The 25,260-nt window shown below is 30.5% G+C and overlaps 3 protein-coding genes across 7 annotated transcripts in view; 2 read left to right on the forward strand and 1 right to left on the reverse strand.

The window, feature by feature from the left end:
- LOC109594680 (uncharacterized) overlaps positions 1 to 25,260 on the reverse strand; it is a 28,742-nt gene that overhangs the window by 3,242 nt on the left and 240 nt on the right. Inside the window, exon 1 of one of the 4 annotated variants that reach the window (XM_049962547.1) lies at positions 23,964 to 23,984. The exons of 1 other annotated variant lie outside the window; for it this stretch is intronic. The gene's annotated coding sequence lies outside the window, so the exon portion shown is untranslated. Of the gene's footprint in view, positions 1 to 3,759; positions 3,868 to 16,270; positions 16,355 to 23,963; positions 23,985 to 25,260 lie in introns of those variants that run through there. 2 more of the 4 variants (XM_049962543.1, XM_049962536.1) reach the window with 2 other exon arrangements.
- On the forward strand, positions 462 to 20,741 carry LOC109594678 (3-galactosyl-N-acetylglucosaminide 4-alpha-L-fucosyltransferase FUT3). Of its 2 annotated transcripts, none has more exons than XM_020009918.2 (6): positions 462 to 667; positions 18,710 to 18,906; positions 18,958 to 19,109; positions 19,164 to 19,421; positions 19,937 to 20,149; positions 20,207 to 20,741. In XM_020009918.2, exons 1-6 carry the CDS (start codon positions 649 to 651, stop codon positions 20,667 to 20,669), a joined length of 1,302 nt encoding a protein of 433 aa, XP_019865477.1. In that variant the 5' UTR covers positions 462 to 648; the 3' UTR covers positions 20,670 to 20,741. The 2 variants fall into 2 exon arrangements, with proteins under 2 accessions (XP_019865477.1, XP_019865478.1); XM_020009919.2 differs by lacking the exon at positions 462 to 667 and adding an exon at positions 12,142 to 12,344.
- Positions 23,164 to 25,193, forward strand: LOC109594679 (alpha-(1,3)-fucosyltransferase 7). The gene is made up of 5 exons (XM_020009920.2): positions 23,164 to 23,469; positions 23,697 to 23,839; positions 23,898 to 24,158; positions 24,206 to 24,421; positions 24,475 to 25,193. The coding sequence occupies exons 1-5, from the start codon at positions 23,179 to 23,181 to the stop codon at positions 24,932 to 24,934; spliced, it is 1,371 nt and encodes a 456-aa protein (XP_019865479.2). The 5' UTR covers positions 23,164 to 23,178; the 3' UTR covers positions 24,935 to 25,193.

The raw sequence follows: 25,260 nt of genomic DNA on the forward strand, positions 1-25,260 counted from the left end.
AAAATCCTAACATAATCGGTCATTAAACATACACAAGCACTCAACAAACAATTGTGTATGTGACTCAGAACAATTGTTTGATATTTTTTCGCTATTTCTGAGGAGCTCGTAAACAATTCCATCATCGTTCTTGCGAACCAAGGATGAAAACACGTAACGTTCCCCGAGTCTTCCTATATTCCTGCGGTTGGAATGTTTGCCAGTTTATGCGTAAATGCATGTTGGAAAAATAAAGAATTTCGTCAATCCATTTCCAAGTAAAAACGCCACAACATACGCAATGTCGATGCACGAACTATTCGTAAAATTCGCGGTGTATTATCGAATTATCCGTTCATAATTGAAACGCTTGCATAATGAACTCCCTCTCTTAAGCTCGTGTACAAAAGCTGTTTTATGTTTAAGTTGCAAAACCGTGCAGTAAATAATAACTGATTGGATGGTTCGCAGCCGTTCGACGTGCATTTTGTGAAGTCGCACCGCAATAAGATGCGTTTTCCTGGCAGCCGCGTTCGTTTTCGCAGTACCGACGTTTGAGTACCATGTGTTGCGTTGCGGTTTTGTGAAAAGGGACTTGATTAAATCGTTAATGGGATTTTGGAGAATAATATTAATTGTCGACTGTAACGTATTTTTAATTGGATTTTTATGAAACGGTATTGTACAGGTATTTAAAATTTATTTTTACTATTTTTCGGGATAATAAACAATTGAAAAAAATTATACAACACATTTCATAAAATATTATATTATAGTTTTTTAATTTTTTTCAGTGTTAAAAATATACATTTATACTATATGTATGGAAAATTGAGAAAAAAAGATATTTAAAAATTATCTATATTGTTGTTTTTTAAATTTTTCTTCACATTTAAGTTTTTCAAATTTTATTTCCTAATATGGTGAACATTGGAAAATTATCAAATTAAGGAAAAATTTAAAAAATTAAAAATATGTCTATATCTTTTGTTAAAATATGTCCAGGGTTATCTGAATAATTATTTAAATATATGTATTTTTAAATCAAATTGTGAAAAATATATCTTTTGTATACGTTTCTTTTTTAAACAATTCATAAATTGAATTTTCTTCAAAATTAATAAAACTACTAAACTATTATGTGTTTTTCTTAATTTGTTACTCTTAGGTAATGTATATAATTAAATTAGTAGTTTTTATGGTAATTTAAAAAATTAACATAAAAAAATTTAATATTTTTTTGTTTTTCTTAATTGCATGCTATGTTACTTCCAGCGAATAAGTATATATTCGCCGTAGTTTAAATGTTGTTTAATAACGCTTTTTCCGCACACTAAAAATTATTTACATTTACTGTTATTTAATTATTTCAACAATTTTATTAGAGGTGAATCATTTATTGTAATATTATAAACTTCGTATATTAAATCTGTTGCCAATTATTATTAGAATCGTACTTAAAATCCAAGCAATTAACAATATTCTACAAATCGTATTATTGCAGAAAACTAATCAATTACGACGACTAAAACAAAAAATTCGTTCCAGATGCCAGACAGAATAATTTGCGCACAACCTAAAATAATAACCACTTAATCCGTTGAAGGTTCTTCTCTAACAATACAAACTAATTGGATTTGAACGTCGAATGTAACAACACTAGTAAACTCTTATTGCTAGTCCTAAAAAGATACGTTTATTACTTGTATTATTTTATCATCTCGTGTCGTAACTATACGAAACAACAAAGACATCTCGTTCGGTACTATTAAAACGTCAGTCAGTTACAAAATACCACTTTCGTTGCGACGAAGCCGTTCGAATATTTGTATAATATATTCAGTTCGTAATCGACGAGATAATTGAAACAATGCCCGCATAATTGCTTTTATTTACGAACGCCAACAAAAAAAAAACACAATAATATAGGCATTGAAACGGAAATCCAAAGTGACTCTTGAACCGGATTTTTTTCTCACGAACTATGAGTAATATTGTGAAGACGAACGATGGTGAATACTAAATGTTGTCTTTAGATATTTATTATTTAGTCAGAATTCAAATGGAAGTAATTAAACTAATTATAAAGCTTAAATGCTATTAGAGACAAAAGTCGAATTGAAAGTCTAAGTCAAGTATTGTTGAATGAAAGGCTGAAACGAATTTTGAGAGTCACTCCAGCCAAATTTTGAAACATGATTTATAAATCACTTATAAATACATTTTTAGTTTTAAAATCTATTTAAATGATTTTACCATTAGAAGTGTTATCGGTTTAAATTAATTAAAATTTCAAATATTAATAAACAATAATAATAATAATTTGGAGAATTTCGAAATCAATTAATTAAAATTGATAGGTTTGACATTAGTGGAAATGAGGAAACGTTTCTGACGTTTTCTAATTCTAAAGGTAATAAACAATATGATTTAAGTTATAAATTAACTTGTAAAGAATTAAAAGATTACAAATACTAGCACATAAAAAGAAAATTTTGAAATAAATTAATTAAAATAGATAGCTTTAACATTAGTGAAAATGAAAAAACGTTTTTGACGTTTTCTAATTCTAAAGGTAATAAACAATATGATTTAAGTTATGAATCAACTTGTCAAGAATTAATAGATTACAAATACTAGCACATAAAAAGAGAAGATAATAATAATATTTATTATTATTATGGAATCAATAAAAAATAGGAAAATAAAAATTATAAAAAAATAAGTAGGGGATTAGAAGGATTAAAAGATTACTAATAATACTGACTCAAGAATTCTAAAAACAATTTACATTATTAGACATTGATGAATTTAATGTTTCAGAATTTAGAAACAGTAAATTTAACTTGTAATAGTAATTTATAGATAGATTTATACGAAATGATAATAGATTTGAAAAATTAAAAGATTACCAGTATTATTCATTTAGAACAGTTCAAGGAACAATTTTTTTGTCAAATAATTTTAAATATTCAGAATCATCAAATTTAGGAAAAGTTAAGAAAAAAATTAATTAATTTATTTAATTTTAAGAATGAAACGAATTAGAAAAATTGAAATAATACCGACATCCAACGTTTCAGGTAATCCTAGAAAAGTAAATTTCGAGTTTTAGGAGTAACAAATTTCACTTTATAAGTAAAAAATTAGAAAAAAAAATGGGTAACAAAATTAATGCTTTTGAACTTTAAAAATTAAATAAAATTTCCAGTTTTAAAATTGAGAATATATAGAAAGAAAATCTGAGACTTTATTAATTAAATAAATACAGACACAAATGATTATAAAAGATTAAAAATTAGAATAACATTGTCCTATTTTTATTTCAATTTTAAGTAATTAATTTAAGATCCCACTAACAAGAAAATAATTAAAATTTTTAAAAGCTTTAATTCTTTCAATTTTTGATTTCCAAAATTGTGTCAATGTTTGAAGGACAAACAAACAATTTAATAAACAACTAACATTAACATTAACTAACATCAACACTTCTGTGGGTTTAACACAAGATGCAACATTTTAAATGTGAATGAATGAATGAATTTTGTAATGTATAAAAATTGTATGTAATATACCAACAAATTAATAACTTTAAACAGTTTGCTTGTATCATTTCATCTAATTAACATTTTAAGAAATCAACTTTCTCCTGAAAAAAATTCCATTTCCCAATCAACGAATCGAAAACACATAAAACAATCCGAAAACATACACATGCACTTGCACCAAAACATACATCCAGAACCGTCACAACCAAACCAAAACAACAAAACGTCGTACCGGAACTGTTCATTCCCACGGGACTTTCCGCGTCCCCGTCACAAAAACAACGAACGAATAGTGAAAAATATTCGCATCCAGACGCTGCACGAGTTGTTTTCAGAGGCGCGTCTCGCACGGCCCCAGAGTTGACTAACCGGCAGCCTCCGCGCGGCGCGTCTCCTCTTTTTTTTCGACCATCTCGGTCCATCTGGTTAGCAGTGGCGTGCACCAGAAAATATCTCGAAAATTGTACAATAATGTGGTAATAAAATGTATCCCGTCGTTGTCAGTAAGGAGTGTGAATCACTCACTACTCACTGTCATTTTTGAGTTTTTTTTGAGTTTTGTTGAGATGATTAATCAACGGTAATTTTTATATTAAACATGCACTATTGTTTATAACTGCCTTGTTGCTTTTACGTAGTTTTAACGTATTGTGCTCATACAAAACTAAATGAAAGCCTTGAAGAGTGTTTTGACTTATAATTTAAAATAAAATTGTAGTAGTATACATAGTGATTCAACTAACTAATTCATTAGAATGTTTATGGAGAACTAGACGAGGTATCAATATGTTTACAGCTGATATATATATATATATATATATATATATATATATATATATATATATATATATATATTAAAAAAAATGCAGTACACTGTCACCGGTCCTAATTAAGAAAGAGACATTTTTTCAAATGTCTTTTAATTCTATGTAAAATTCTGTATCTGTATTTTGTAAATACCAATCATTTATTGCAAGCGGAATCACAATAAAATTTTCACACTGCTTTCAATTTATTTTAATATGAATTTTGTTAATTTTTGTGGTTTAAATGTTTTTTTTTGTAAAAAAATAAGATCAATTTATACATATTCATATTATTTGTCAAATATCAAATATGCTAAGAAATTATTCAAAGCATATATGTGGCTACTCGTTTTTTCACATTTTTAATATTATTTCTAAAAATATTTTAGATATAAGACTCGAATTGTCTGAAAATTTTGAAGTAAACGAAAATACCAAACACCTTTTACATCTATGTAAATATACATTTTACCAAACAACCAGTTTAATATTTTGGAATACTAATAATGGTGTCTGATGGAACAGAAAGCATCAGCTTTAACATAATATTTGTTGATAATACTGACATTTTAGTTAGTCACATCACATGTGAAAATTTTTTGAAAAAAAAGTAAATATTCAAAATAAATAAATATAGGAAATCGATTCAAAATGAAATAGGCACAGAATTTTACATGGGATTAAAAAATTCTATAATATTTATAGAGTTCCGATTATCATGCTACAGTTGTAACCAAATTTAGGTGGATCACCCTCTAGGTAATAAAATTGTGTACGTTCATGGACACGTCTTTGGTGCTAACGAGGCTGTTCCATCTTTCTCGCACCGGCGACCATCGCGCACCTAACAAGCCTCCCGCCGTCTTCGGGACGGAACCCTTGTGGATTGTTGCCAAGTCTCAGGATAATAAAACGGCATTGTGAGATTTAAACAGGTAAAGAAGTCCGGTCGGAGGTATTTTCAAGAGGTGTTTTCAATGCGGAAACTCACCTGTACTGTAAATTTTTAAGTTTGTCGCATTAAAAATTAACATTAATTAATTAGACAGAATGAAAACCATGATGTAGCGTCTCGTTTCATCAACAAAAATCGTATTGCGGCAACGTTGTGGTCGTAACATTCCATCGTGTTGCCCATAGAGAAAATTGGGCGGTTCAGACCGTGTAAACAAACAATCATCCGCTCTATCCGAAATGATCCAAATAGAACTGCAACGTGTTTCGTGCCAGCTACATGTAACTGTTATCGCTCAAACAGAAACCACAACAAATTGGAGATCCTTCGTTTATAAACAGAGCAAACTCAAATTAACATCGGAATCGGCTTTGATAAAATGATGGAAATTTTGTGGTAACCCCCCGACAAACTGATTTACATAAACTGCTCGTTTTACCTGTTCCGTTGTTTAACCCCGACTCGTGTCGGCGTTTTGTTTTTATTTTTTTTTTTTCACCGGTCGGTTTTTCGTTGTTTGTACAACGCTTCCAATCATGGAAGACAAAAAACGTTAATTAATGGGCGGCGAGGTTAAAAATTGCGCGAGAAGTTTCTCGTGACTTAAAAATAAGTGAGTTAAATTGCTGGTAATTTCGGACATGAAATTCATCATTTATGACTGGAAGCATTTTCAAGTGTAATTGTCTAATTATAATTTTCCTCTTTTATGTGAAAAAGTGAATGTTAATGTGATTTATTTATGTTTATAATTTTTTGAATATTTCATAAATGTTTTTTTTTCCATAATTTTGAATGAATTTTGTTATTCTCATACATTCAGCCATGGTCAAAAGTATGGGACAGTCCTCGAGCATTTCAGTATCCGGAAGAATCTTGTATGTCCAGTAGAGACATACAAGAAAACCATTAAATTCTTACTATATTATTTAAAACGCATCAGTCTGTTTTTCTAGTAAAAAAAATCATAAATTTTATACTCCGAATATTTAATTCCAGTAAGTTTATTTAACAAAAAAAACCTAACTAACAAAGAGTAAGTGTGTTCATATTCAATTATCATACGAATAGGGACAATTCGAACATGAAACACGGGTATAGGAGACTAAATGACGAACCGACAGAAAAAAGTACTTTAACTCGTCATGGTTGAATTTTAACCTGTGATTCATTAAAAATGGTAGAAATAGTTCTTTCAACGTAGCTTCCATGTCTGTTAAAGTTGGTGGACCACTGAATACCAAAACTGTTAGGTCCAAGAAAACTTGGAAAAGGCTCTGAAAAATTCAGGGCTTTCTAAGAGCAAAGAGATGTTTCGTTTAAAATGAGTTTCAATCGTAAAGAATGATTTGACAAGTTTGTGATGAGATTAATTTTTAGAAAAGTTTTATTTTACATTTATATAAAGTTTTAACCAAGTCACATAAAATTCATTTAAGCGATAGTACTTCTTAAAAATTTCACGTGTTTGGTAACAAATGTAAATCATCAAATTGAGAAAAGACACTATTATGGTAAAAAGCAATGTATGTATGTATTTTTTACCATAAACATAATTTTTAAAATAGGAAAAAAGATTAAAATTTAATCGTAATTCTTACTAAAACCTTTTTATATTTGTGTTTGATTTCCTTTACATGAATATAATTTTGGAATATCGTTCATAAGGTTATATATTTGATTATTAATGAAGATATATCGAATGATCAATGTTATACATGTTGTTGCCAACGTTATGGTCAAAAATCTTCAAATTACTGTCATATTATCACATCTCTATTCAGTTGATCGATCATCTTTGGTGTCAAGTAAAAATTACGAGAGCATAATATAAAATTGAAGCAATAACCAACTGTTCCAAAAGTGGATCCACTTTTAAATAAATAATTTAGGGTAGGGTAATAAGTAAATATTTATAGGGTGCCTCATACATTGTGTCAAGGCTCAATTGCATACATCGAAGAGAGACACTATAAATAAATATTAGCAAAAATGATAACAATATTTATATGATTGCAGTGATTTTACAATCCTAACAGTAATACGACTATTTATTTTTATGCGGAATAATAAATAATAATTACATGTTAATTATTGAAACAAGGTCTCACAACACAAACAATTCGTTTCCGCTGAAACACAATTTTACCGCCAATGAAACATAAAAGACTGATCTTTGACCGAGCACGTTTCAATTGTTCGTTTCATACTATAAAAGTCACCCTTAAAGGCTTTTGAATAATACATCCCCCTTGCATTATATTAAATTTTTTATTGCGGTCCTAAATTTTAGTGATAATTGACTTAACGTTGTTGTCCCCCTTTTTTAAATTTATTAAGCGCATAAATTTAAAATTAATTTAATTGTGTGTTGCTGCTGTGTATTTAATGAATATCAACTGCGGTGTTGGGTCGTTGATTTTTTAATAAAAAATTGGTCCCCCAATTTTTTAATTCAATGATTTAATTAATATTGATTTTATGAAACAATTTTATTTAAATTTTTTAACGATTAAGTTTATTATTATTTTATTATTTATTTTATCGTTTTTAAATTTAATACATTTCCAAATGCTTTTTTAAATTTATTTTAATTAAAATTTTTTGGGGATTTTACACTACATAAACTCGAGAATAACTCTGGTAATCTAAGAATTAATGTTAAAATGTGCTTATTTCAAAGTTTATTAATAAATCACAATTTTTTGTTAAGTATTTATATTGAAAATACCTATGTAACTATATTATATTAAAAATAATATTTAAAATCCACTTTTTTCAATTATAACACAAAAAACAGACAATACAACTCTACGTCTGTAATCAACATTGTTTTCTATTTCATCTGACAGGTCTACTGTGTTATTTATGTGAGGGAAAAAATTAAACAAATTATTTTGCAAGATGTTAAATCCTATTTCTTAACAATAACACTAGAGTTATTTATTAAAATAGAAATTTAAATATAAAAATGAGCCCACTCTGTATACAGAATGGAAATCAATATTGTAAAGTACGAAATATTTTTATATTACGCGATTCCCTGATAATAAAAGAATTTTCAAATAATATTCATTAAAATAGTAATATAAATATATGCAGTATGGAAATCAATATTGTAAAGTAACATTTTTATGTTTAGAACATTTATGAGACTTAACAAGATTACGCGACTCTTTGATAACAAAAGAATTTTCAAGTAATAAACTAGTTACAATGAAATAAGTATTACTTCAAAAAATGTTGGTAACTTTTTATTTAATAAATATATCGAAATAAAGTTTTGATCATTTATAGGTAACTCCCGTATAAAAGCAACTGAATAATAAATTTTACAGAATTTAATCATCATAAGAAATATTCAAATTAATGTAACATTATAAAATCCTCTACTTCTTGGAAGTTCGGTGCGACGTTGAAGCATTGATTGTATTAATCGGAGGATCTTGGGATACACTGTTCCATTCTTTCTGAAGATGTTGAGCTAATTCTTGAAGATTATTTGCGGGTTCCAGATTTCTTATGGTCGTCCTAGAATGTCCAAAAGATGTTCTATAGGATTCATATTGGGTCTATTCGCTGGCCACTCCATAACCATTAAATTATGCTTTTTTGAAAAAAATTTTGAACAACTCTGGCAGTGTATGGTCTTTGCATTACCTTGTTGTAATGTGAAATCCGGGTGCCGATCCGGAGATCATGACCAATGAGGAACATATGTGATGGCACATATGGGGAAAGGGCGTATATATGACATATACGGGTGAATTAAACCAGAAGACGGGACTGACAAAGATGCCAGCCCCCTGTCAACTGGTTCCGGAAGAACAAGCCCAATCTGAGGAAGATCCTAGGACCTTCCTGGGTGAGGATTGGGCTTGCAGTTTGATCCGTTGGCTTCCCGCCACCACTGGCTTGTGGAGCGGTACTGCCCGATGATAATGAAATTTGGTCCATTCTGATTTATGAATGGTAACACAATAGGTTGCAGAATATTGTCAATGTATCGCCTGGCCGTGAGGGAATCGTTCGGGAAGAGATGAAAGACTGTACCTCGGTTTGAAGTTGTATCTCCCTGTACCATTACAGATTCTCCTCCAAAAGCTCTTCTCTCAGCCACAGTTGTATTCAAATATCGTTGTTCTTGACGTCTATATACTCTTTGAAGTGCATCGTTTGATATGTTACGTACGATTTGAGTAGACAAATGTGTCCCTGGGGTCATAAAGAGAAGGTTTCCTATCTATCTGAACCAAATGTCGAACTTCTCGAGGAATACTCAGTCTCTGATGAGCAGTATATGATCTCTTATGACTGATACCAAATTCTCTGCACCGATTCCACAATATGTGAATAACCGGTTGACTTGTTTGAAGCAAGTTTGCCACTATTGATATTGAAATGCAATAAATACTATTTAATTTTATAAATAAATATTTTTTACTAATTTTAAAAATGTTTGTTTGCCACTGAATATATTTATCATGAATTATTCAATTTTCCAACAACAAAGTAAGTTTTTTGATTCCTTTTTATTCACGACTGAAAGCAAGATTAAATTTTGAAACTGTGATTATTATAGTAATAAATGCATAAAGTTTAAGAGATTGTGTGACGAAATTTGTATTACACAAAGTTAATTAACAGTCACATTTAACTATTTAATTATTGTGTGAAACTAATATTAATTAAAATCAACCTTTTGCAATTCGAATATCAGTCGCTTTTATGCACAGACACGAACACATTCGAATCGAAAACATCTTTCCTGAACAATTTTAGTGTGTCTAGGCCGATTAATACAACAACCCGCGACTTAATTATTCTCATTCACGGTCGCCGGTTCGGAAACTGTCTGCCACGGTTTCTGGACGTGTTGCAAAGTAAATAGTAAAAAAACACATTAATGTCTCAACTTCCATGTTTGAATAGCGGACGTTTCGCTTTCGGGCCTTGAAAAAATTCATTACAAGATTTTAAAAGGTTTAAATGCACTTTTGTCAGTATAGTTTTTATATAACATTGATGTGTCAAAATTAATAAATAAATTATTCAATATGAATAATTTGTTCTAGACATTTTTAGGATGCTAGTCAATTTATAACTGATTTATTTTCTTTTTACTTCAAAATAATTCTTGTCGCACAGATAAGGATAGTATTGACAGAACTATAATGTTCTGTCAGGTAGTAATTTTAAAAGTTTCCATCTTTTAAACTAAATGTTTACTCTAGTTACTATTAAAAATAATATTATAAAAGAAAAATTAATGTTTTAAAAAATTCTGCAGTATGATCTATATAACTGTGGTATAATTCACAACTGTGGAATTTTTCAATGTAGCACAGAAACACCAAGACTACTCTGTCCCACTCATGCTGAATGGTATTGAGATCTTAAATGAGGGATACCATGCAGTTCATGACCTTAGACAGTTACAGCACATGTTACATCTAATCTAATTTATGTGGTTGTAGTTCTATGTGATAAAGCTTTATCGTCGAAAAATATAAATTAGTTTCCATCTGCAGATCTCTCCAGTCCTACAGTTTCAACAAATATATGTATTTTTTTCCAAAACATTTCCAGCCAACTCCAAATGGACGTACTCGACGGTTATTTTAAAATAAGCAAAATCTAATCTCATCCATGGATAGTATTGAGTGCCCTTCATCTTTTTAATTAATATGTTTTTTAGCCTATGCTAATTTGTTACGCCGAGATATCAAGACGAAGACAATCGCTGTCTGATTGTTCCTGTAGATACGAAAGTTTCAGTGGCATCATGAAGCCGTTCAGATAGTACTTTCAAGACATCTGATGCGGTGATAATTTTGAACCGAATTCCTCTTTTGACTTCCAATAACTCTACTAGTTTAATGTTGAGTCAATTCAGGACCAAGAATATTTTTTTACATACACAACATGTCACATGCTTGTCTGCTTATCGAGATTAAATTGAAATGTGACATGAACAACTCGTTTCTATTTTATTGCGTTTTATATAATCTTAAGAAAAAGTTAAGTTCTTATGTAAAACCTAACCTTTAATATATTAATCAATTTTATTAATGAAATTTCAATAATTTATATTTTTTATTTTCTTTATCAATTACTATTAGATTTGTAATATTATCATGTTAATTGTCATTTTTACGAAAAAAAAAAAAAAAAAAAAAAAAAAAAATTAAATCACATCACATTTTTACTTTTTTATTTTATCAATTCGTAGGATTATTTTTGAATGAATTAAAGAAATTTAAATAATTTATATTTTATTTACTTTTTGTATTAATTACGTTTAGATTTGTAGTATTTTAAATAATTATTTGTAAATAAAATTAAGACTAAATTCTTGAACTGTATTGTTTAAGCTTTGCAAAAAAATTTATTAAAACATTTATGAATATTATTACCTTTTTTTGGTAGTTTTGTACATTTTTAGAATATTGTTCAATTTTTTACCAAAGAAGAAAAACCATTATAATTAAGAGAAATTACATTAAAATAATTAAATTAATATGTAATATTTATTTGCTTATACATTTTCAGGGTATTAATGAACCGTTTACTAATGAAATACGAATAAGTTATAATTTTTAGTAAAAGTAATGCTACACTTAAAATTATTATTAATATTGTAGTAATATAAACATGTTTGAAGAGTGAACGTTAAATTTAAATTTTAAATATAATTTTGTCATTCATTTAACAGTTCCTACTAAAACCATGTAACATTGATACGTCGAAAACTGTTGATTATCACCGACCAGAACGTTTGTTAACATGGTTTTTTCGCACCGCACAACACAAACATTAATGTAATTAAAACGACCCCACCAGTAACAGAGTCAACAGAAACGAACGCGGTCCACTCGCACTGGCATAAGAAACGGGCAGACTATCGCACGGTTTCGTATCGGGACAGTTTGGATGCCGAATATTCTACAGATTTGTGTGTGCGTGCAGATATCGGGATGAACCGTGACAGTGTTCTATTGTTGCGATGCGATTCGTCGCTGTGAAGTTTAAGGGTGATTTTTTACCATAGAAGAGGTTCATATTTATTTATTTATTTATTTATTTATTTATTATTTAGAATTGCAGAAATATGATTAGTTTTCCAATTCTATATATGTATGAGTTTTGTTGCGAATTAATTTTGACTGTAATTTATTTAATTTTATGAAAATTAAATTAAATTACTTCAGGCTTGTCCTGCATTTATGGATAAGTTTTAAATAGTGATTTTCATTTTAACTAACGCCACTTATATATTAAATATATACTGAATTCATTTTGCAAATGACTCATTTATAAACATTAAATTCACATTGATTACATTTGCAAACCGTCTGACCATTTGCACTAACAATTACATCACACTGGTAAGTTAAATAAATAAAAGTATTTTCTTGTCGAATATGTTTGACATTGGCCCAAAATTACTTAATTACAATCTGTATCATTTGCATAATTTGTCACTTTGTAAATTGTATTAATTTATATTAACAATTGGGCACGACACAATTAAAACTAATTTTCATGGTCGCTCTGATTTTAGGACGCAAATCAATCAATGATAATGTTAATTGGTTTTTTTTTGCGTTGGTGAGACTATCCAGAAATATGTTTCCTTATCATGTTATTTAAGTTATGAAGAAAAATTGCAATTTAATCAAAATTGGGTTTGTTATTTTGTGAAGAAATAATTAATTCCGGTTACGTCTGTTATTTACTGCCGGTTGTTTTTTTCTAAAAATTAATTGTCTTTTTAATGACAATCGTGAAAGTTGTATTAAACCAAAGTTAACAAATGTTGTTGCAGAATTTTATGTTTGAGCATATTTGTACATATCGGACTAAAATAAGTCGTTAAAATGCACGAGTAATATATGAAATAAATTTTAGACGTGACGAAAAAAATTGCTTGGTTAAATGTCAAAACATTTTATGAATTATAAAGTGCATCTAAAACGGACAATTTAAAGTTTTAATGTCACATTAAAATAATAAATTAACCCATTTTCAAATATTAAAGCTATTGTGGCAGGTCGTTGCATTTTTGCTCTGCCTTGACACTTTTTCCGCCGTGCACCGCATTCGAATAATATTACGGACGCAACCTTGGTACAATTGCGTAACGAAAAAATTAAATTATCGTTGATAACAAAGTTGTATTGGGGCGGGAAAATTCAACCCCGATATGCGGCAGAGTGTGACAATTAAAATTTAACAAACAACTTTTCCGCAATGTTCCCCGCTTTCTTGCCGCACGCGTTACATGAAACCGCACACGATTGCACATCTCCAATTTGTCTTCGACACCGATCACTTTTTCTCCATTAACCTTTTTCGCATTACAAAATTCGACCGGTTTATGTATTAATAATATTTTTACGAATTACGATCTTGAACGTCAATGTTCGTGCAACATATAAACCATTTTTATTCACTACAAAAAAAAAAAAAAAAAAATATTGTTACCAAATTTTGTTATTTTTGCCACAAGTTTTATTTTATAAAATTTTCATTACATTTTTTATTTTTTCATCATTTAGATTTGTTGTATGCATTTTTAGAAATATTGTCGAATTTCGATAACTTGAAGGTCTTGATAATTCGAACAAAATATTGGCACTAAATTCGTTATAGAGCGAATAATATGACAAATTGAAGATTGTGTCATATTTATTTTTTTCAATGTTTTACGTTGTAACACCACTTTATTTTAATAAATACGACAATAAAATTGTAATAAAATTATGACAATATTCTCAGGATAAATAGTCAAATGCCTTAGGTCCACCTTTCATTGGTAAATTAGAAAAAAAAATGGATTTTTGTGATATAAAAACATTTAGATTTGTTGTATGTATTTTTAGAAATACTCTCGAATTTCGATAACTTGAACGTCTTGATAATTCGAACAAAATATTTTGCACTAAATTCGATATAGAGCGAATAATATGACAAATTGAAGATTGTGTCATATTTATTTTTTTCAATGTTTTACGTTGTAACACCACTTTATTTTAATAAATACGACAATAAAATTGTAATAAAATTATGACAATATTCTCAATTCTGTTCAATTAAGAGTATCCAAGTGATACAATGTGCATCTAAACTCATCTGTGAACAAACAATTACGTTAATCTACTGCAGCTCATGGGCAGTGATCGTTGGTTCATGCTCTGAACCCGAAGCTCCTTGTTTACCGTAAAAGAAGGTGTTGAAAAGGTTTTTTGGCTCTAAGAACAGCTTCATACAACTTTCTTCTGATCGTAGACAGTTTTACGGTGACTACATTTGATCTACTTATTATTAACTCAGATTACCATGTTCCAAAATTGCATTTGTACTGGCAAAAGTCTACTTTGAAGCATTTTACGTGCTTACAGTGACTCTACATTTGATCTATTTATTATTATGACAATATTCTCAGGATAAATAGTCAAATGCCTTAGGTCCACCTTTCATTGGTAAATTAGAAAAAAAAATGGATTTTTGTGATATAAAAACATTTAGATTTGTTGTATGTATTTTTAGAAATACTCTCGAATTTCGATAACTTGAACGTCTTGATAATTCGAACAAAATATTTTGCACTAAATTCGATATAGAGCGAATAATATGACAAATTGAAGATTGTGTCATATTTATTTTTTTCAATGTTTTACGTTGTAACACCACTTTATTTTAATAAATACGACAATAAAATTGTAATAAAATTATGACAATATTCTCAGGATAAATAGTCAAATGCCTTAGGTCCACCTTTCATTGGTAAATTAGAAAAAAAAATGGATTTTTGTGATATAAAAACATTTAGATTTGTTGTATGTATTTTTAGAAATACTCTCGAATTTCGATAACTTGAACGTCTTGATAATTCGAACAAAATATTTTGCACTAAATTCGATATAGAGCGAATAATATGACAAATTGAAGATTGTGTCATATTTATTTTTTTCAATGTTTTACGTAGTAACACCATTCTCAGGATAAACAGTCAAATGTCTCAAGTCCATCTTTCATTGGTAAATGAGGAAAAAAATGGATTTTTGTGATTTAAAAACTTCTAAATAATGTATGTTCCAGATTTATTTCAAATAATATTATTATGTAATTTTTATATAGAATACGCTACTTTTTAATTGGATAATTTGAATAATAATAAATAAATTTATTATCTAAACAGCTTTTAATAAACATTGTAATCTTCTGCATAAATTAAGCAAAACTGCATCAACAAAACAACTATTAAACAAATAATAAAACAAATACCAACAAATTCTTTAGGAAATTAATAAAACAAAGTTAATGGAATTAATTAATAATTAATAAAAATAATATATTAGTATATTAACCGCTACACGTCGGTCGCTCGTCCCTTGCTCTATGAACCGCGAGTTGAAGATGTTGGATTAAAACAAGTATTTTTTTTGACACCAAATCAATTTATTTGATGAAGATAAAATACAAGTTGTCGGTTTGAAGAATAAATCAACATTGAATACAATATTATATAAAATGATCAATACAGAATTACAAAAAAGCTGAATTAACAGTACACACAATATAGAAGTAAAAATGCAAACGTAATACGAATCAATATAAATGAAAGAAGGATAAATGAAAGAAGAAATAAAAGGTATGCATAATCTCAGTTCGATGTACTGGAGGAAGACCCGACATCCGTAACATGCGTACACTCTCTTTGGCATACTCAAAATTAGTGAACATTAACAGGTACCTTCAAATTTTGAAGTTGGTGGTTTCGAATGTAAATTTGTCATTGAAGACGGGTTCAATTGAATTGAAGTCTGAACGCGGGAGTCACTACATTTGGTTTAAATTCTTAAGTAAGTGAAATGATAATTGGTTGAATAAGCAAATCGTGATATGGTCGAGCTTTCACAGTTTCTAGGTTTAATATGAGAAACATAGTGTGTGTCTCTAAAGAAATTCCAACTTACTGTTACAAAACCATCTCTAAAAGCATCGGTTGGAGCCACGATTTGCTCATATCTCTCACCACTTTCACACCATGTTCAATTAAGAGTATCCAAGTGATACAATGTGCATCTAAACTCATCTGTGAACAAACAATTACGTTAATCTACTGCAGCTCATGGGCAGTGATCGTTGGTTCATGCTCTGAACCCGAAGCTCCTTGTTTACCGTAAAAGAAGGTGTTGAAAAGGTTTTTTGGCTCTAAGAACAGCTTCATACAACTTTCTTCTGATCGTAGACAGTTTTACGGTGACTACATTTGATCTACTTATTATTAACTCAGATTACCATGTTCCAAAATTGCATTTGTACTGGCAAAAGTCTACTTTGAAGCATTTTACGTGCTTACAGTGACTCTACATTTGATCTATTTATTATTAATTCCGATTACCATGTTCCAAAATTACATTTATACTGGCAAAAATCTACTTTGAAGCATTTTAGGTGCTAAACAACATATAAATGAACCGAATAAAATGTGTTTTATTTTATAAAATTTTCATTATATTCATTATTTTTTCAACATTTAGATTTGTTGTATGTATTTTTGGAAATACTGTCGAATTTCGATAACTTGAAGGTCTTGATAATTCAACAAAATATTTGGCACTATGTTTACCATAAAAGAAAGTGTTGAAAATGTTTTTTGGCTCTAAGACTAGCTTCATACAACCTTCTTCTGATCGTAGACAGTTTTACAGTGACTCTAACAGAAATAATTAGAAAACCGTCATGCATTCTGGTCGTATTTCGTTGTCGACTACCACCATTGGCATTACTAATTTCGATTAACGATTTCAAGCGCATTTAAATTTTGTGAGATATACATTTGGTCTACTTATTATTGACAGATTACCATGTTCCAAAATTGCAATTATACTGGCAAAAGTCTACTTTGAAGCATTTTACGTGCTGAGTCCTTTTAAAAAAATTTTTATGTATAAATATTTTTTCTCATAGGAAAATATCTGTTCTTATCAAAACAGCATAAACATTTTTATAGAAAGATCATTTTCTAATTTTTAAATTAATTATGGCATATTTTTAATTTTAAAAATATATATTTTTTTCAATTTATAATGGATAATTTAAATTTTTAACGTGTCCCTAGTTTTTCTCATAAGAAAAATCTGTTATTATCATTAAAGTATTGAAAACGTGAAACGACGTGAAATTTTTACACGTTTCATGTAAAGGTTCGTACTTTAGGGAAATGTGACCAGTTTGGTACTACTAGTACCACTTCTGGGTTAGTCTCGGGACTTATTGATCGATGTGTTACTAACTGATAGTATTAAATCTATTGTTATTATCAATATTTTAAAAAAATAAATATTTAAAAAAAAAAAATCAAATTACATTAATCATAATTAAATTAATTCTGGTCTTTTTTAACTTTTCCATTTTTTTAAAGATCCAAATTAAAATTTTGTCTATAGTTCTCTGATAGGAAAAATCTGTTATCAGCGTTTTGAAAAGAACAAACATTGTTATAGAAGAATCACTTTCTTATTATTAAGTTAATTCTGGCATTATTTAGTTAACAGTTTTCTGATTTTGATAATGTTTTAAAACTAGAAATAATTTAAATTTTTAATATGATAATATTTTTTTTCTAGGTAAAAATTTGTTATTATAATCAAAATACTGAAAACACAATACACATCCACATAATACGTTTTTGGAAATAAATCTAGAGCTGTAAATATTCATATAATATTACTGATAAAAATAAACATATTCAAAGACGCCCATTTGGCTACCAAAGTGCTACTAATTTTCTAGTTTATTTGATAAGTTGTAAACATTTGATAAGTCGAAGTCTGTATTCAAAATGACAGCGATTCGAAACTTTTTAACGTTTTGTCATTTTGCAAAATTTTAAAATTTAACTATCATATTACTTATTAAAGTGTATTTTTTTCACTTAATGATAGGTTAATACAAACAAAAAATTTTAAAAGTGGTATTATTTTTTAGAAACTGTTTTTGTTTTCTAGTTATATATCTTGTTTATGTTATTCAATTGCTTTTAATCATAATTAAATTTGTCGCATTTTAAACAAATATTCCTGAATATTCCTTAAATGACGCAATTTCCGTCTTTGCATTGCGCATTTTTCGCGTTTAAACCTTAAAAAATTGATATTATAACTGGTTTATGCATTAATAATGTCTTTCTATTAATCACAATCGGGTCTTGAACGATTAAGTCAAAGTTCACGTAACAGATAAACATTTCATTCGATTTCGATTTGTCAAGCATTCCTTATTCAAAAAATCTAACAGCGACACGTCCCCCTATTATTTATTCTCCTTCACTATCACAACAGCCTCATTGAAAACTGATAAGTATTACTTGCACAGGAAAATATGAATAAAAAGTCGATATGGTGTTACAGATAATGTAATGATGTCTGCCGTTCATGTGTACAGAAAGAAGACGTTCCTTCTGGCCACGGTTTTATTCACCAGCTTTATCCTGGTGCTGCAACTGAGTGCAATAAATAATCAACCGGATAATGTCAGTGTTAAAATTGTTGTGGCAGGTTACAACGACAATCAAATCGATGAGTGGTTTCAAATGAGACTTAATGAGGTTAGTTTGACTGTCCATGGTTGGTGTTAATATTTAATATACTATGTGTAGAAATCGAGGATGTCGGATTTGGGGAGGATGGTGTTCTTGAACGAACAGCCGCAAATTGTCAATAAACCAAAGGGTGACAAATTCAAAATTTTGGTTTGGAAATATGGTAGCAAAATCGAGAATAGACACCTCAAACGCTTTTCCGGCGACAAGTAAGTAACATACATCGTCAAAACTCATTACATTTACATTGTAATTATTTGCAGGTATACTAATCCGTATTCCGAATGTTCGGTAAGAAACTGTGATATTAGTTATAAGGACTCGGATATTAACGACGCGGACATTGTCATCTTCCATATGCACGCGATGGAAGGAACTGTAGACCTACCGCCGAATAAAAGAAATCCAAACCAAATTTGGGCTTTTCTGACTGACGAAAGTCCCTACCATACGTTCCTCAAATCCCACAAGTATAAAATGTCAGACTTTGACGGTGTTTTCAACTGGTCCATGTCTTACAGGTATCAGTTACACGAAGTACAGGGTGCCCAAAGTGATTGATTTTCGAACAATTTGATATCTTTGACAAAAACAATACTAGTACATTTCAGAATAATTAACATTTTTATCCAACAATCAAAAAGGGCATAAACTGATAATTTATTTTATTCTTTCACATTCTTTATTTTGTGTAGTTATTTAAACCAATTTTTAACTCACAAATATATCAATTTATTTTTGTATATTAAAATTTATTATCAAACATTTGCATAAACATTTCCTTTTATTTTTTATTAAGACAAATTATTCTCAAGTTATAGTGTAGTTAAAATTCAGCTTAGCAAACTAAGGCAGACATCACAGAGAAGAATAATGATAAAATTAGATTACACTTATCACCAGATAGTTGCCCAAAATAGCGTAAAATATCTTTTTAATGCCTCACAATTACATAACAACAAATGTCTACAAAAAAATCAATTTAATTATATATAAGATTTAAAATTAACAATCTTGAACACATTTCTAATTGTAGAATGGACGCGGATATACCGGTGCCGTACGGCAGGACCGTGGTGGAAACTAGCAAAGAACTTAATCTGGACTTCAAGAAACGTCGCGACGTTCTAATCGCGATAATGGGTTCAAACTGCGGCGGCATCAACGGCCGATGGGACTACGTTAAAGAACTGTCCAAACACATCCCCGTCCATATCTACGGCGGATGCGGCACGGACTTCAAACACACGTAAAAAATTCTCAACGAAAACTTCAAAAGCGTATGAATTTAACAGGCTGCATTTAGGTGCCCGGGTCATTTCAGAGAAGACTGCCATGCGATTGACGACTACATGTTCTATCTGTCATTCGAGAACTCGAACTGCGACGAGTACATCACCGAGAAACTGTGGTGGAACGCGTTCGAAAAGGGTGCCATCCCGATTGTGATGGGCGGCTCGGACCAGGCATACAGGAAACTGTTACCGCCCGACTCTTACATCAACATCGCCGACTTCGCCAGTCCCAAAATCCTCGCCGACTATGTGGCCTTCCTCAACCGCACCGGCGACTTTGTGAGCTACTACCGTTGGCGCAAACAGTTTCGGGTGCTCAACGAGCACGGATATTTCAAAAGTAAATCGGTGCACTACTGCCGGATATGCGAGGCGCTAAACTACAACGTGAGGAACACGTCCAAAGTGCTGACCAACATGAAGGACTGGTGGAGCGTACAAGCGAATTGTCATGCATCCTGGAAGGACTCTTGAACCTACGATTATGTCCCAAAGATTATATATACATATATAAGATTTCTATTGTATAAAGATATTATAAGGAAACGAGAGTTTTATTGCCAATTGTTTATTCACGTTATAAATTGTTTACTTAATATATAATAGTCTGGAAGGCATACTTTTCCCGGATGAGGCTATTTTCACAATAAATGAAAACGTAAATCGCCAAACTGGTCAGTATCGGGCTCAAGAAAATCCCTATTGGATGAGGGAAACTAATGTGTGGGTCGATATAATACAAAATAGAACTGTAGAACCTTTTTTCCTTGATGAAAATCTTAATGGAGCACGGTACCTTAGTTTTCTCCAGGACGAGCTTATGCCAATTCTATGCCAGCTATTCCCAAATCCATTGGACCGTAACTTGGCCGGCTACTTAACAATTACTTTTTATGCATGCATCCATCAACCTCCTTAAAAATATTAAATACGATTACTTTGGTGAATTCGTCTTTTTGTCACCTTTTCAGTAAGGGGTCACACGCGACAGGGTTGCATTTGAAAAAAACTTAGGAGTGGTTTCCGCCTTCCTTGAAAGGCAAAATTTTAAATTTTGCGTGAAGAAGGTAGTTAAACACAGTCAAACGTTGACGTGTCTTGAGAATGTTTCGAAATATTATTCAGCTTTCTGGTAGCGAATTTATTCCAGTTAAAATCTCCAACCTGTATACTAGCATGAAACGTCATGCTCGGCTCGTATATCATCTACGTTTAGCACTTTCACTGATTCCACGCAAGTACTATATACAACCACCAGTACTATTTGCGTTTCACATGATCCTCTGAGATATATATATATATATATATATATATATATATATATATATATATATATATATATATATACCAACAGTGGTGTGGAGATAGTATCTACTCGATATTAAGGATCTGATACTGGTCCAGATGCGAAGTAAACGAATTTTTTGATGCAAAGTATGTAGTATTACTCGAATCGCTCACTTATCACAAGGATCGTAACAGTGCAAAACGCGTTCTACTAGAGCATACGATATTATAAATTGTGATCACACTGATCTCGCTTCAGATGTGGGACAACGTGGGCGTTCGGTTTAACACCTTTTACAGTTTATATTGAAACAACCACACATCGCAAATTCAAATCGCGATGGATTACAATCCGTTCCACTTGGTGGAGTTACCTCAAATATGCAAAAACATTTAAAAGCAAAACATTTCACAGTGCTTCAGAATGTTGTGAAATTGTGAGCAGGTATTTCAAGTGCTTTAGAATCTCAAGTTGCTGAAAACGTAGCTACATGCAAATGTATCTAAACCAAAAATTCCACTTTTTCTGTACGCCCACCATCATCGTCTCGATCAAAAATGCAAGGTGCATCTTTAAAATACCAGTTGTTTCAACAAAATTGCACGTAATTAGCTGTTACAGTATCGAGACCATAAACACCATTCACAATTTTAGCCGTCTTGTTTGCATTTTCGCCTTTATTAAAGAAAAACTGAACCGAATTTTCTCTTCGTTGACTTCCATTTTTAATACTCTGTAAGAAATTTTTTAATGCGAAATGTCACATTCATAACGACTATAAATCTAAAATTGTTTATTCGATACTAGTGATCGGCGAATCCTTGATGTTTTGTCGATTGTTCGAATATTGTATTTGATAGTTTTTTCTCGCAATCGAGTCATTCGACCGAGTCAACACTTGGACTGTATTGTACTGAACGATCCAAAATTCATATATATTTTGAGCCCCACAATGATCGTTTTAATTCTTTTTAATTTAAATTGATTTTATAATTAATAAGTGCCTAAACATTTCAAACCTCAATATATATATATATATATATATATATATATATACGGATATCTTTATTTACACAGTTTTTACACTACATTTTATTTCGGATAGGGTTCATAAGTAAAGCAACTAAACCTTATATTCAATACAATACATTTTGTAATTTATTTTTGTGTTTGACATCGTTCCTTAAAGCTAAAAATGCCTAGAAGTGTCCATTTATCGATATAAATTAAACAACAGATTGTAGAAAATGGTAAAATTGCAGTAGACTTAAGTTTAAACAATTGAAGGAGTACTGAAAAGTGGTAGATAACGAAAGAATAACGGTGTTTTATACATTAAAACAAAAACGCTTGTTGTTTGCGACACTTTTACCAGTGAATAAATAAAAAAAAATCGAACTCAGTGTGTTGGTGAGTACCATCAAACGAAGACTAAAAGGAGCTGGTCTCTCTAAACCAGCAAAGAATAAATATGGATATCTAATAATTATAATTAATATTATGTATATTATTACTATTTAAATATTTATCATTAAAAAGTAGGAGAAATTTACATACCTACATACATAATTATCTACGAGTTTTTGTAACGCCTGAAATAGCACCTAAATCGTTAAATTGTCGTTAGCTAGATAAAAGATAAAGTAGAGTGCAAACACAGTATATTTATACGTGATACATTTTACTCAATTAAACATGATACAATACATTCATAGTGTCAAAAGGAAATGCATTTTCCTTTCAGTGTTAATGTTCGCAGGACTGCTGTACTTTTATGTGACAAGTAACCCGAGTCGTGCATATTTAATCAATTTCAATAACGAACAAATAAAAGTTTTAAAAGCTGAGCCACCAAAAGTAAGCACCACTAAATTTCCTTCTAGTACTACAACAACCAGTAGAAGTAGTATCACAACGAGCAAAACAGTATACAACCAAGAAATCAACAAACGCCTCGAGGAATGGTGGAATGAACGCGTGAAACTGGTAATATAGACAACCCTCAACTAAAAATGATTAATATTTTAAGAATAAATCAGAAATACAATATATTTTTCATTATTATTCTTTTATAGATAATTATAGAAGTGACTAAAATACTAAGATAAAAATAATAGCTAAGCAGTTATTTCAGTATAAGAACTAACGAATGTTTAGGAAAAAAATTAAAATTTAATTTTTGAAATATAGCCTTTAACTATAGACTTTTATAGAGGTCGAACATGTCGGAGTTGGGAAGAATACTATTCCTTAACGAACCTCCACCAAAACCATCCGACAAGAACTTTACAATCCTGATATGGAAATACGGGCCCGCAATCGCCTATCGTCACATCCAACAGTTTACTAACGTTGAGTGAGTTCAGTTCAATTCGTAAAACGAACCATTCTCACACAAACACTCAATGTTCCAGCCACGATCCGTTCGAACACTGTTCGACCAAGAACTGCAGAATAACGTATAAAGACGAGGAACTTACCACCGCGGATATGGTTGTTTTCCAGATGCATGAGATGGAAGGAACGAGGGACCTCCCTAAAAATATCCAACAACGCAATCCTGATCAAATATGGACGTTTTTGACCGACGAGAGTCCGTATCATACTTTCTCAAAACGTTTCTCGTACCACCTCAATTCTTTCGATGGTGTATTTAACTGGTCCATGACCTACAGGTTGTACCCGGTTTAATGTTTCTGTCTTTTTTAAATTTTAGTTACAGGATGGATGCGGAAATCCCGGTGCCATACGGGAGGACGTTTATAAAGGAGGCAATCGAAGGCGTGCCTGTTAACGTGACGAAAAGGAGGGACGTACTCGTGGCTGTCATGGGTTCAAATTGTGGCGGACAGAACCACCGATGGGATTACGTCAAAAAGCTGTCCAAATTTATACGCGTCGATGTTTACGGAGATTGTGGAAAAGAACTTAAAAATGGGTACTAACAATCAATTTAAAAACACGTTAGCACACTAAATTAATCCATTTCAGTTGTCCTGGGCATATTTCAGCTGACTGTACTAAATTAAATGAATACATGTTTTATTTGGCGTTTGAAAATTCCAACTGTGACGAATACATAACGGAAAAAGTATGGTGGAACTCGCTGAGTAAATTTACAATACCGATTGTTATGGGTGGTTCAAAAAAAAGTTACGACAGGACTTTGCCCCTTGATTCGTACATCACAACTGAGGACTTTAGTACACCTGAAGATTTAGCTAAATTTGTAAAACAATTAAACGTAACTGGAGAATACGTAAAATATCACCAGTGGAGGAAGTACTTCAGAATAGAAAACGAACATGCTTATTTCAAAACCAGGGGAGTGCATTATTGTAGGATTTGTGAAGCTCTAAACTACAACAAACGAGAGAGAAAAACTTACAATAAATTGGATGATTATTGGAGTATTAGACGTGATTGTCATGGATCTATGGTAATAATCTAAAAGTGGAATGATTTTAAAGAAGTTTTATGTATATAATAGCAAGAACTGACCAGATCATGTCAAGTTATTTATTTTACCCTACATATACTAATCACATAGTTTTTATAATTTATATAAATGAGTTCAGTAAGTCACATTTCTTATCACGGGTGGTGTTAGAGACTACCCTCTAATTTACCCTCAACTGTTTACATTGATGACTGAAAAATAGTCCCAAGTTTTAACTAATTTTATAGAACCACTAACGGGAATAGAGAATGACATGCATATTTTAAAAGTTTAGACATAATGTTTATTATAGAATTTACGAAGCTTTAAATTACAAT

This window comes from Aethina tumida, chromosome 1 (assembly GCF_024364675.1).
Source record: "Aethina tumida isolate Nest 87 chromosome 1, icAetTumi1.1, whole genome shotgun sequence".
NCBI classification, from domain to species: domain Eukaryota; kingdom Metazoa; phylum Arthropoda; class Insecta; order Coleoptera; family Nitidulidae; genus Aethina; species Aethina tumida.